The following is a 12,046-nucleotide window of genomic DNA, read 5'->3' as shown; positions in this document are numbered from 1 at the left end:
TAACGAAGGCAAAACAAAGTATATGGTGTCGTCAAGAAAGGATCTACAATACCGATGTCTTGGTCAAAATACCATCAACAGGAGTAACTTTAAGGCAGTCAAGGACTTCGTCTACCAAGGCTCCGCTGCGAACGCAGAAAACAATACCTGCGCAAAATTGGAGACATCTAGCTAGGGACCGAGCTAGATGCAGAGGTTTGTTGGTTGAGGCCTTAGTTCTAACACAACTGTAGCGCCATCTTAAGTTAGTAAGTAAGTTTTCGATGGATACAAGGATCGGCAAGACCACCGAGGGTCTCCATTAACACTGCTCTTCTATAAGAATTACTTCCTAAGTCCATTTTTCACCACTTCTGTTATTTTCGGTCGAAGTGCTGCATTAGCAAAAACCCTGCAGCCACCGATAGTGGTAAGCAAGGGAGATGTTAAGACTTAATTAGGTTTAGAAATTTTGAACAACAAATATTGAAAGTAAAACGCGCAAACATAATTTTGTAAATGTCAAAACCTTAAAATACAAAAAAAGTTAAAAATAAGATGAAGCTTCGATCGTTTACAATGAAAATAATTACATACAATATTGTTTGGGACTTTTTAAAATGGCTTTTACATTTTATTAATCTTTTCAAATTTAGCTGAAAACTAATAAAAATCATAACTTTCAAAAACGAGGATAGCATCTTTCTATTCAATTATATTTTTTTAAATTACGTATCTAGTTTTTAGCATAAATAAAATTATAAAGTGACTCCTACTTAGTTTTACTTACTCTATAATGTGACGGCAGTGACGGATCCACCGACAATCGATTGCATAACCAACTATTGCCAGTTATTTCGGGTACATCAGCTATGGAGGATTTGCCAATTTTCTCGGCATTATTGGCTGTTGAAAATTTATCCAAAAACCAATCGGGCGGTTTCGTCCGGCTTCGTTTCGTTATCCTGTGTCGCAATGCGTTAAGAGTTCTACGCAGGGCTGATGGTTTTGTTTCTTTTGTTTGGTCCTGAAAATATAACAAAAATGAAAAATATTAAAAAAATTGTTCTATTGTAATAAATTTAAGTTGCATTAAAGTCAAACATTTCTTTCTTTATTTGTTTGTCACTTTATTTAAATTGGTTCCTCATTAAAATTCCTTGAACTTAATTTTTCGCATTGCCGCAATTAAGAGTGCGGGCTTACTACATTCAACTAACAATTATTCACTCTTCAACCATAATGTTTTTCTTTTTCTTCATACCTTTCAATTTAATTAAAATGGCAACAAACAACAAATTAAACAAAAAAAAAAAGTTAAATTGTTCTTGGAACACGCAGCAGTCCATCGGCTTTACAATTAATTGTATTTTCAAGGACACAACATGGCAACAGACCATTAATGAGTTTTAAAAGAAATCAAACAGGGTGTTTTTTTGGTTGGTGACAATGCCAAGGCGTAATGATGATGGTTTTAGGTGAAACATGAACTGCCAAATTAAAAACAAATTATTTATTTAATTTATTTAACAGAAACCGTGACATGAATCAAAATCTTTTGATGTTTAAAAACAAGCAACCTCTGTCGTATTTAAAGCTTGATGAAGTCATAACAGCACACATTTAAAGGACAACAAATTTACTTTAACAATTTTTCTTCGACTGAAACACCCTGTTCAGTAATTTAGTTGTTTTAATTTTTTTTGTATTGAACACTTAGATGTACATACTTGGGTGTTTGTGCGACCTTAAGATGCTATGGTCTCAAAGGGGATTCACTCCTTGTGATGTCCACTTAATTTGTGCGGTGCGTGTGCAAGGACTTATGTTCAAAACCAAACGGTAAACGCGATGAACATGGTCGTAGTGAAACGTTGAACAATGAAGCGGAGAAAAGCAAAAGTAATTTCAAAACGAATCCATTAATCCAAGAGTCCTGCCCGCGCAATCAATCAGTCGCAGTCACCATCACCGTCAAGTGCAAGACAATGCTCTGCTCCATGCTCTATGGTGTCTTTTTTTGATGCTCTCGATGAGGACGACTACAACCCACTATCACGGTGCTCCATCACGAAACGGTGGGTGTTTGCTGACGATGATGACGACGACGATAGGATACGATGGTAATTCGTCTCATATGCCAGAAACAGAGGGTGGAACTAAAACAACAACCTCATTGTCATTGTTATCCTTTCAACGTCATTTTCATTCCTTGTCCACATTTATTGAGTATCAAATGCATGCATCTACCTATGCACACTAGGGTGCAACGTCAGAGAGTTTATTATACCTTGTAATAAACCATAATGTGAATCCAAAAAGGTAATACGTTTCCGATATGTTCCAATTTCGATTTCTTGTCGAAACAAAGCTTATTCAATTGCTAAAATTTATATAGCCTCAAAAAGTAAGTAAATGACATTTCTACTAGTTTTGTTTATATACTTAAGAATGCAACTTTTTAAAAGGCTTGACATTTCACCCTAATGTGTATCTAAATACGATCTTAATTGTACGTTAGTAAAGGAGCTTACGGACGAGCCAATTTGGTTTGAAAAACAAAAATTACAATAGAAAATTCATTTTACATCCTTCTACATGGACGATGCACGGTCATCTGCATAATTATCTCTTAGCCTGTTAATGTGTCCGAATTTATATGAACACACATCTCCTCACACCCTCTCACATGATACCCTTAATTAATTGCGAAAAATCCGGCTTTTAATGTGATTTATCAATGTCAGGGTAGTTTTATCTTCCCTTAACTTTTTTTGTTGTTGTTAGTGGCGCTGGCTGGCTGGTAATAGCGAACAGGAACAGGATTTAAGGATGCACTTTAATCTACGTCTCAACATTAAATTCAAAAGAGTTAAAAATACAAAAAAAAAAAACAAAAAACTTTCCTTTTTAGAAAGGAAGTCCTTTTTGAATAAAGATAATTTGCATATCGGATGCATGAACAATCATAGTGCGGCTAATGCAGCTTTTCTTTCTCGTCGCTGTATAGAAAGAGAATAAAGGACCCATCGGAAATTCTCTACATTATTTTTTTTGACGACAGGAAGGATTAAGTTTGGCGTGTATCAAAGTCGCTATCACAACTTTTCTAGGATGATCACAGGAGAATAAAGAAGGCCAAGGATTATGACAAAAATTTCTCGCACCAAGTTGCCTGTGGTCACGGCGCGACTTTTCTTGTCATTTAAAAATCTTTTTTTCCCTTTTCCCTTTTCCTGTCTTGGATACGAAATGATTAAAATCAGACATTTAATTTGGTAAATTTGTATTCAAATAAATATGAATGATAAATAGAGGGTATCCTAGAAAATCTAAGCAATCATGATGGTTGTGATTTATATTATCATTATAAAGGAGCTTTTCCTTTCTGTGTGTTGGAGAAATGTAGGTTACAAAACGAATTTAATTAAATAAATTTTGGTAGTGGTAACCCCACGTTTGTTTTTCCATTTATTTAAATTATAAATTTGAGCAGCTCTATCTGTACATATCTCTAAAGTTTCGAAAGGAAAATTATTCAAATAGGAGTAATGAGTTTGGGATCTATGGTGTTCAAAGAAAAGTTGACATAAAATAGGGAACTAAATTTGAATATATTTTAGTTTTAACCAAAAATCAATTTATAAATTTACAAGTGTTCAAAAATTCTTCAAATTCTTGTTTAAACATTAAAACTTGTTCTCCATTTGAAGGCTCGGACAGTTCTGTTATTCGGTTGAGACAAAAGTTGTGTACAAATATTTGTTGTAAAGTAAGCTAGGTTAAGTTTGAATTCCAAGTTTTAAGCTTGAATTTTTTTTCTAAAAAATTAATGGCTATGACAGAATTTTTGTATTCAAATAATAGGTAAAATGATTTCCAGAAAATATTTGTAAGACCGTTTTTTTTTTATTTTCCATAGCTTTTGGAAGTGTCTTTCAAAACTTTCAGCTGTCGAACATTTTTACATTTAGACGAGTTTTTATTCATCGCTCAAAAATGTTCTTCAATGTTTTGTTAAGGAGACTAACAAAATTTAAATAACATAAATGTACACATTTCAAAGCTAAAGTGACAACTTGTGTTATTTATTTATTTTAGAACGCTGTTGTCAGGTAAGGTATAGCCAGTCTAACTATTTAATCTGGTCAACTCACTACATATAAGGAAACATTCCAAGATTCCAACAGTTTTCTAAATATGCCATATTTAATAGCAAAACACAATAGTTTATAAGGTTATTGTTTTGCCTTTACGCAGAAATCTAAAAAATTTTTTTGAAACTTAGCATTTTTCCAAAAAAAGTATATTCTTTTTTATTGCTATTTGTATTAATGCATAAAATGCTACAAAAATTCAGAAATCCAAAACATGAGAAAGAATTTTGTATGGCTTTTTTTGACGTTGTTTTTTTGGACTCAATTTTTGGGTGTGTATCATTACTATCGCTATCAGTCTGCTTTCTCCTAGATTGGAGCTTTAAAAATGTAGAGAGGAAAATGTTTGGTTCTTGAATCTAGGGAAATAGGTGAATTTAAGTACATAATTTCTCTGAATATAAAATAAAATTAAATTAAAGTAAACAAATAAGTTGGAAAGAAACTTTTGTGTGGCAGTCACACGTTTTTTTTTACACTTTTTTTTTACACGTACACGTGCATTGTAATATTCAATTAAAAATTAAAAAAAAGTGTCACTTTGGCTGTTTTTGGGACATTAATAGTCTTGAAATTCTTGTTTAAATCTCAGTTCCAGAACGTATAAAGCAAATTCACTTCAAAAAGTACATTTTTTTTAATTTTTAAGATCTTAAAAGTTTTATTGAACAGAAAATCAATTTTGAAAGAAATATAATGGACGACTGAGTCACTAGATCTTGCTTATTTCGTCAAAAAAGTCTGTTTAAAAATATTTCCTATATTTTAAGAATTAAAAAATTGCCTGCAAAATAAGTTTTTCACAAAAATTTAAATGCCATTTTATTTCTCAAAAAACCTAGATAAACTTAATTTTATTTTCGAAAATCATTAGAGTAGGTTTCTCAGTTTTAATTTGTCTATATACAATTTTTTAATTTTGTCCTTAAAATATTTTTGGTATGCAGCTATTTAGTGCTTATAAATACACATTTTACATTTAAATTTAGATACAAAATATTCACCCTTTTCTGAAATATCAAGTTTTCTAAAAAATTATTATTTCTCAAAAATCAAAAAAAAAATAATGACATTTTGTGTTATCATCAATTTGATCATCGATTATTGAAATTGGTCGATCAGTTCTTGAGAAAACTTCATAATAAAATAACGGTTTTATGGTTGTATGAGGGGTACCCTTCTGAAGCATTACAAAAATATGTTTTTCTTGTAGAAAGAAACCGAATCAAGAAAAAAAAATAAGAGAAAGTTTTAAAAAAATTTGTCGGTTCATTTTTGAAGAAAAAATATAACTTTCTAGTTTGAAATTTTTTTTATTGGGAATGCTGTTATTTTTAATGTTACAAAAATTAAAAAAAAAAACCTTAACCCTTTACTGCATAGTGGCTCATACATAAGCCCAACAGTATTTTTATCGATATTTTCTAGTTTTCAACAAATTCAGTTGTTTTGTGCACAGTGTGAAATTAGTAATATAAACGCTGTAAATTTCATTGATAAACGCCATTTTTGAACGCCCAGAGGCATGATGGGTTTTTGGAAAAAGGTGATAACAAAACCGCATTATAGGTGATACGATACGCCAATACAATTCTACAAGTACCTATTTAAAGACGAAATGTTCAAATATATAGATCAAGAAACAATCAGATACTCCTACGAAAAACGTCCCGAAAACGTGCCCACATAATAGCAATGAAACTTGAACAGTTTGTCCATCGTACAGTTACCATCAACTTGGATCTATTGGAATAAAAGTCTAGGTTACGCAAAGTTTACCTATGTAATGGCATGTAACCGGTTCAAACAAATAAAAAGGTTCGTACATTTCAAACCCAACTCGACGCAAATACCCAAAGGACAACCAGGACATGATCATAAAATAAGACCATTCTTGGATCAATCAAAGCAGAGACTCCTTACTGTTCTTAGAGAAAAATATATGGCGGTAGATGAACAAATTATACCAACCGAAAGCAGATCATCTATGCGGCAATACAACCCAAACAAACCGCACAAATGAGGATATCAAATTTTTGTTTTGAGTGGTAGCTCTGTGTTCAGCTACGAATTTGAACTTTATACTTGAGCCCAAGGACTTGTAAAGTTGTACACCGATTTGACAAAAATTAGTACATTTAGTGACTGCCGAGAACCCCACGGATTCAACTACAAATTATTCTTTGACAACTGGTACACGTCCTTACCGCTGTTGACTTATCTGGCAAAGAAAGCGATTTTACCGCTAGGAACCATAAAAACCAATCGGATTCCGGGCTTTAAAGTTCCTACCGAAAAGGAATTGAAAAAAAGGAAGGGGTGCAACTGTGGAAAAACTGGTGACAGTTGATAACCTGGATATTTCAGTGGTAACATGGTTTGACAACAGAATTGTGAACCTTGCTTCGATATGTCATCATCTTCATCTTCTGAGGTCCCATGCTTTAACAAAAAAGAAAAGAGCTACCAAACTGTATCATGTCCAAAGGCAGTCAATGACGTATAATCGGTATATGGGTGGAGTTGATATTTTGCTCTTCTTCAAACAAAATTTACCACAGAATATTCTTCCACATGATCGACATGACAGCCGTGAATGTGTGGCTATTGTACAGACGAACGCTTGATGGTTCTGAGGCGTGGCTGCCACTAACAGATTTCAAGTGCGCTGCAGCCGAAGATCTATGTCATGCCAGCAAACTAAGCACAACTAACAAACGTGGTCGACGCTCTTATGTCATAGAGAATGAAGTACCTGTTGCCATAATACCATCGCAGGACGTTCGATTAGATCACCTTCTTCTTTTGACCACAAGACAGGGGTGTAAGGTTCCAGACTGCCATCTAAGATTTTTGGTTGAATGAGAAAATAAACTGTTTCACGATATTCCATACTAAATATTTTTTTCTTTGTTACTTTTTTTTGTTACTTTTCTGCTCAATGTGCCATATATGATCCAAACCGGAAATCGCAAAACTGTACACTTTTTTTCAAAAAAATCTAAATTCCTGAAACACGTGGTTATTTTTAAATTATAAATTACTATCACATATATTTTTTCATGAAGAAAAAAATCATGCAGTAATAGGTTAAGCACAATCTGCTGAAAACCTTAATTTCAATCGGCACAATGGGTTTAGGCTTTAGGGGACAGGACAGACAGACAGACGGATGACCGGTATCGGGGGACCCACTTTATTCGCCTTTTATACCATCGAAATGTCATGTTTGATTCGAATTTTTTTACAAATGCAATACTTGCAAAATAGTCTCCATATGTCGTGAGTCAAAGTCACTTTAATGTCGACTTTTCATGTGCAAAAATAAGATGGAGTTAAAGGCTAGTTTCAGGAATTTAAAGGCAACTTAATCTAAAATTCGATCTCTTATTTAAGGTTTTTCTCTTAAAAACCTGAATATTTGTTTTTTTTTCTTAGAAAGAAATTTTATTTAAATAACCATTTTTTGATGAATGTCGTTAAATTGCAACTTTATGGCTAATATGACCCCCCTCCCTTTGGATCGTTCATTCTTCAAAATTTAATGAATTTGTGCTAAGTTTTTGGAATAGGGCCGAATTTCCGATTTATAATATTATGTAGTTGCTCCAGTACTCAGTTAAAAGTGATACTTTTGGCAACAAAGTTTTAGGAAGTACAAATACATTGAACGCCCAAGGGTTCGGTAATATTGTACAAATCATACAGCAACAAAATGTTTATTAAATTGTATTGAGCACTACGACATTTTTAGTTTGGGCGATATGGTTTTGGGCGAAAAGGCCTAACGCCATAATTTGCCTTCCGGATCGTTTTAGAGAAAATCTGAATTTTCGAATGCAGGTAAAGTGATAAATGTTACGCTATTACCTATTCTCTATCATGCAATATCGTTTTTATTATTTCTTTTATTGACCATCTATATTTCAAAACTTATGGCAAATAAAACAGTTCAAATGTGGTCCTTTTGGATGAGTTATGAAATTTCATAATTGAATTGTAGTATCGCCACTTATTCTATTTCGTTCCATCAGGTCAAAAGAAAACCCATATTTCAATTAAAGTTTATTATGTACGGTGTTAATTTATCTTTACTCCTTGTAATGTTAAGTTTGACAACAAATCATTTTTTTTAAACACCAACAATTTTCAAACCATAATCATATTTTTAGCCTTAATTTCTCTCTACAAAGGATACTATCGGTTATTCATTTCATCTTTATTTATAAATCCAAGAAATTAAATATTTCACAGTGGTTTTATTTTTAATGGACATTTTCCTTTTGTAATAATAAAATACTTTTCCCATCTACCAATAAAATAAAACCTTTTTTTAACGATTGTATTATAATTGCCATAAATTTAAGTTCTTTAACAACAAAATATTACAATTAATTATCATTTTGGGCAATCACAAAATTAAAGACATAAAGAATTGACCTATAAAGCTGAAATATGAATGAGAAATACAACAAAATTGAATATATGTTTTATTTATTGATACAGTTTTAAAATGTTAAGAAGTTCATAAATTATTTCGTTTTAGGTAAAATTAAAAATAAAATTCTCACCGAGTCAATGCCAGCGATTGCAGCAATATCAATTGACTGCACCATTTTCTTCGATCCAAGTTATCCACGATGTTTTATTTTGATCTCCACTTTAGGCCTTAAAACTCTTTATTATCTTTTTCTGTTCTTAAATTTATAAATTCATATCACATTAAATTCTAAAAAAAAGTTTTAATTTTTAACATGACCACCGCAACTTTTAAATAATTTTAATTTGTTTACATTTGGAAAAGAGTGTACCTTGATAAAAACGACTAAATTATTGTTTATTGATAAATAACCAATCAAAAATGTGTGTTTAATTCATCAATCTTAATTTTGTACATATGTTCATTTATTGATTAAAAAACAAACTGTGTGTAATGTGCAGCAAGTAAAATCAACGCTTTACGCATAAGAATTTTAATTTAATGAGAATACAAGAATAATTTGATGTTGATTAACAACAACAATATAAAAGTACATAAATAAAATACAAATGTTTTACGATAAACTTGTCAAATTTTTTCGAGGTCTCAAATAACATGATTATTACACTCACGTTTTTGTTTTTCTTTTAATTTTTATTTTTCAATTTTACGTCTGATTAATAAATATAGAAACATACAAACTCCATGTTTACCTTTATTGAATTCTGGAGAAAAAAATAATATTGAATTGCAATCGGATATGAAATAAATTAATTTATTTGCCAATTTTATTTTTATCACGAATTTTTCTTTCCTTCGTTTAAAAGTACTCACATACTTCGTATGAACAACAGGGGAAGTTTGAAGTTGGGAATTATTTTTTTTTAAATTTTTGTACGTGTATAGAAATTGTGTTACTTGGTCGTGATATACGATTCAAGGATAAAACTTAGGTTTGAAGATGTTAGAGAAATAGAAAAATAAAAGTGTTGCCCGAACCAGAAAAAATAGGGTTTTGAGTAAGAATTCTATTGGCTCATGAGTCTTACCCACCAGATTGAATACTTTGAATTAAAAGAACAATTTTATTTTGGCTTTTTATACATATTAAATATTAGATCAAATGTCAAGTTCTTTAAAATGAATAACTTTGATCAAGTTGCATATGTTTGCCTCAAAATTCTGATACGTACAAAATTAATATCAATAACTTTAAAACAAGCCTAATATTGGAAATCAGAAGTTCTTATTGAAAAAAGAAAGATACGCCTCAAAATGATCAGCGATTTATGATATTCATTATAAAAAAAATCAAAATATCACATAGAGACATTCCGAGAGCAAGGAAACAAGAGTTAGTTGATAAGCTTATCACAATCGAAAGCAACAAAGGGTAGACAAAAGTAACGCTGCTGTCTATTGTTAAAGTGATAACGCACGGCTTTTCTAGGTTGACTCACGTTGCTTTTAGTGTTTTCCCTTGCTTCTTATCAATTTTCAAAGCGAAACAAACTTTAATGGGCGATTAATTCCTTTTAAATTAGAACTTTAGTTCTTCAGGGGTTATTGTTATTCGCGGAATAATACAATTTTTAAACGCCGCCACCTAAGATATAAGCACTAATAATTATTTCCACAAATTTTGTGACACGAAGTCTTGAACCATTGTATAATTGAGTGCATCTACATTTCACATAAGCATTACATGTGCAGTGCACCTAATATAAACTGCAGCTTATGGAAGGGCACAATGGAGGGCACACGTTAGTTAAGAAAGTCTACTGGGTATGACGTGCCTCTGTGTCCGTTGACAAATACTCGCTCAAATCTCCTGAAACTTCATTCAATATGTTTGAATATATTTTGAAAACAGCATCATTTCTTGGTGCTAAAATCGATGTTTAACATCGATTCATGTATCAAGCTAAACACTTGGACTTGCAATAAGTTCAGAATTGCTTTGTACGAAATTAGTGTCACATAGTCCATGGGCATTGGTTTTTAACCGGCCATATCCTATTTTCAAAAGTGTTTCAGCATAGTTTCGTATGTTAATGGCGTCATGAAAACCCTTATGGTAGGCAATTATGATAGTCCAAAAGCAGGCAGCACCTAATGATATTGTACTAATTAATGTTCTTAAACAAAAAGAAAAAATTGAATATCTAACAATAAATGTATCAGGCGGATCTCCTGGAATAAGTTGTAAACGAGATATATTAACGCCGTTAAAACTACTTAAAGATACTCTGCAGCCTTGTAATTACCTTGAAACAAAAAATCGTGTCATAATATTGCTCCGTTGCGACGTGAAGAACAGACAAACAAGCAAAAAAAACAACAAACAACTAAAGAAACTGATTTCCCATTTATAATATAGCTGGTACCCGTAGCGTGATGGTTAGTGAGTTGGACTTTTACAGTAAAATAGATCTTAGGGCCGAAAGGCTATAGTATTAAGTTTTATATTTTAATTAGAGTTACCGTATTGGACCAGTAAGTTAGTTGTAAGTTGTGGTTAATTAAGCTAGGTTTATTAATTTTTGTCTAAATTTAAGAATTAATGAATTCAAATGAATTTAAAAAAAGTGCGTTGGATTGTCATGCAAGAGGTCTTACGTTCAATCCCTGCCTGTACCATCTAACTTTTTTACGGGTACTGAATCTTGCGAGGAATTGACAAATCCTCCAAGAGTAATTCTTGTCATGAAAAGTGCTTTCTCAAATTAGCCGTTAGGATTCGACATATAAACTGTAGGTCCCTACCATCTCTGACAACATTACACGCACACAGGAGTGGTTGAGAGTTGTAAGATTTTTCAAAAAGGGCGGGGAGATGTTGTGTATAGATCGTATCGTTTGCTGTGTGGCACGTAGGGCTGCTTGAACCACATATCGTATTGGTCCATGTGGTTAAATTTAGGCCATAAGAAAAAAGAGGCTGGGATGCGACCCACACTGATAACTTCCCATCCCGTCTGTCGGTTTGTCTTGCTTATAAGTTTGTCTATATGTACTCGTATCAATTTTTACCAAATTTGCGTTCTATTTTTGATTTTATTTTTTATAAAAAAACGGACTGCTGGATTTTTATATACAAATTACTGAATATTGAAAACAATATTTTCTGTGAAATGAAATAAGTTTGAATCCAATATTTTTAATTTTTGAAAAGCTATTTGAGTCGAAAGTAAGTTTTTACCAAGTTTTAGTATTGTTTTTTTTTAGAGTTTTATTTTTTGTAAAAAAAACTGACAATTCGACGACGTACGGACGTACGGGCGTACAAACGTACGTACACACGCACGCACAGACATCTTTCTAAAAATCTTTTATTTCGACTCTATGGACCTTGAAACGTCGAGAAATGTCAAAATTTTTAATTTGACAAATCGGACCCATTACAATAACTTCCTATGGGAAGTTAATA

The 12,046-nt window shown here is 32.1% G+C and overlaps 1 protein-coding gene across 1 annotated transcript in view; it reads right to left on the bottom strand.

Moving 5' to 3' along the window:
• LOC129951652 (cyclic nucleotide-gated cation channel subunit A) overlaps positions 1–12,046 on the bottom strand; it is a 261,226-nt gene that overhangs the window by 14,649 nt on the left and 234,531 nt on the right. The window contains exon 4 of the mRNA XM_056063900.1: positions 770–1,006. Within this exon, the coding sequence (XP_055919875.1) occupies positions 770–1,006 (237 nt within the window). The remainder of the gene's footprint in view (positions 1–769; positions 1,007–12,046) is intronic.

Source organism: Eupeodes corollae, chromosome 3, assembly GCF_945859685.1.
Source record: "Eupeodes corollae chromosome 3, idEupCoro1.1, whole genome shotgun sequence".
NCBI classification, from domain to species: Eukaryota; Metazoa; Arthropoda; class Insecta; order Diptera; family Syrphidae; genus Eupeodes; species Eupeodes corollae.
This window is presented reverse-complemented; position numbering and strand designations above follow the sequence as displayed.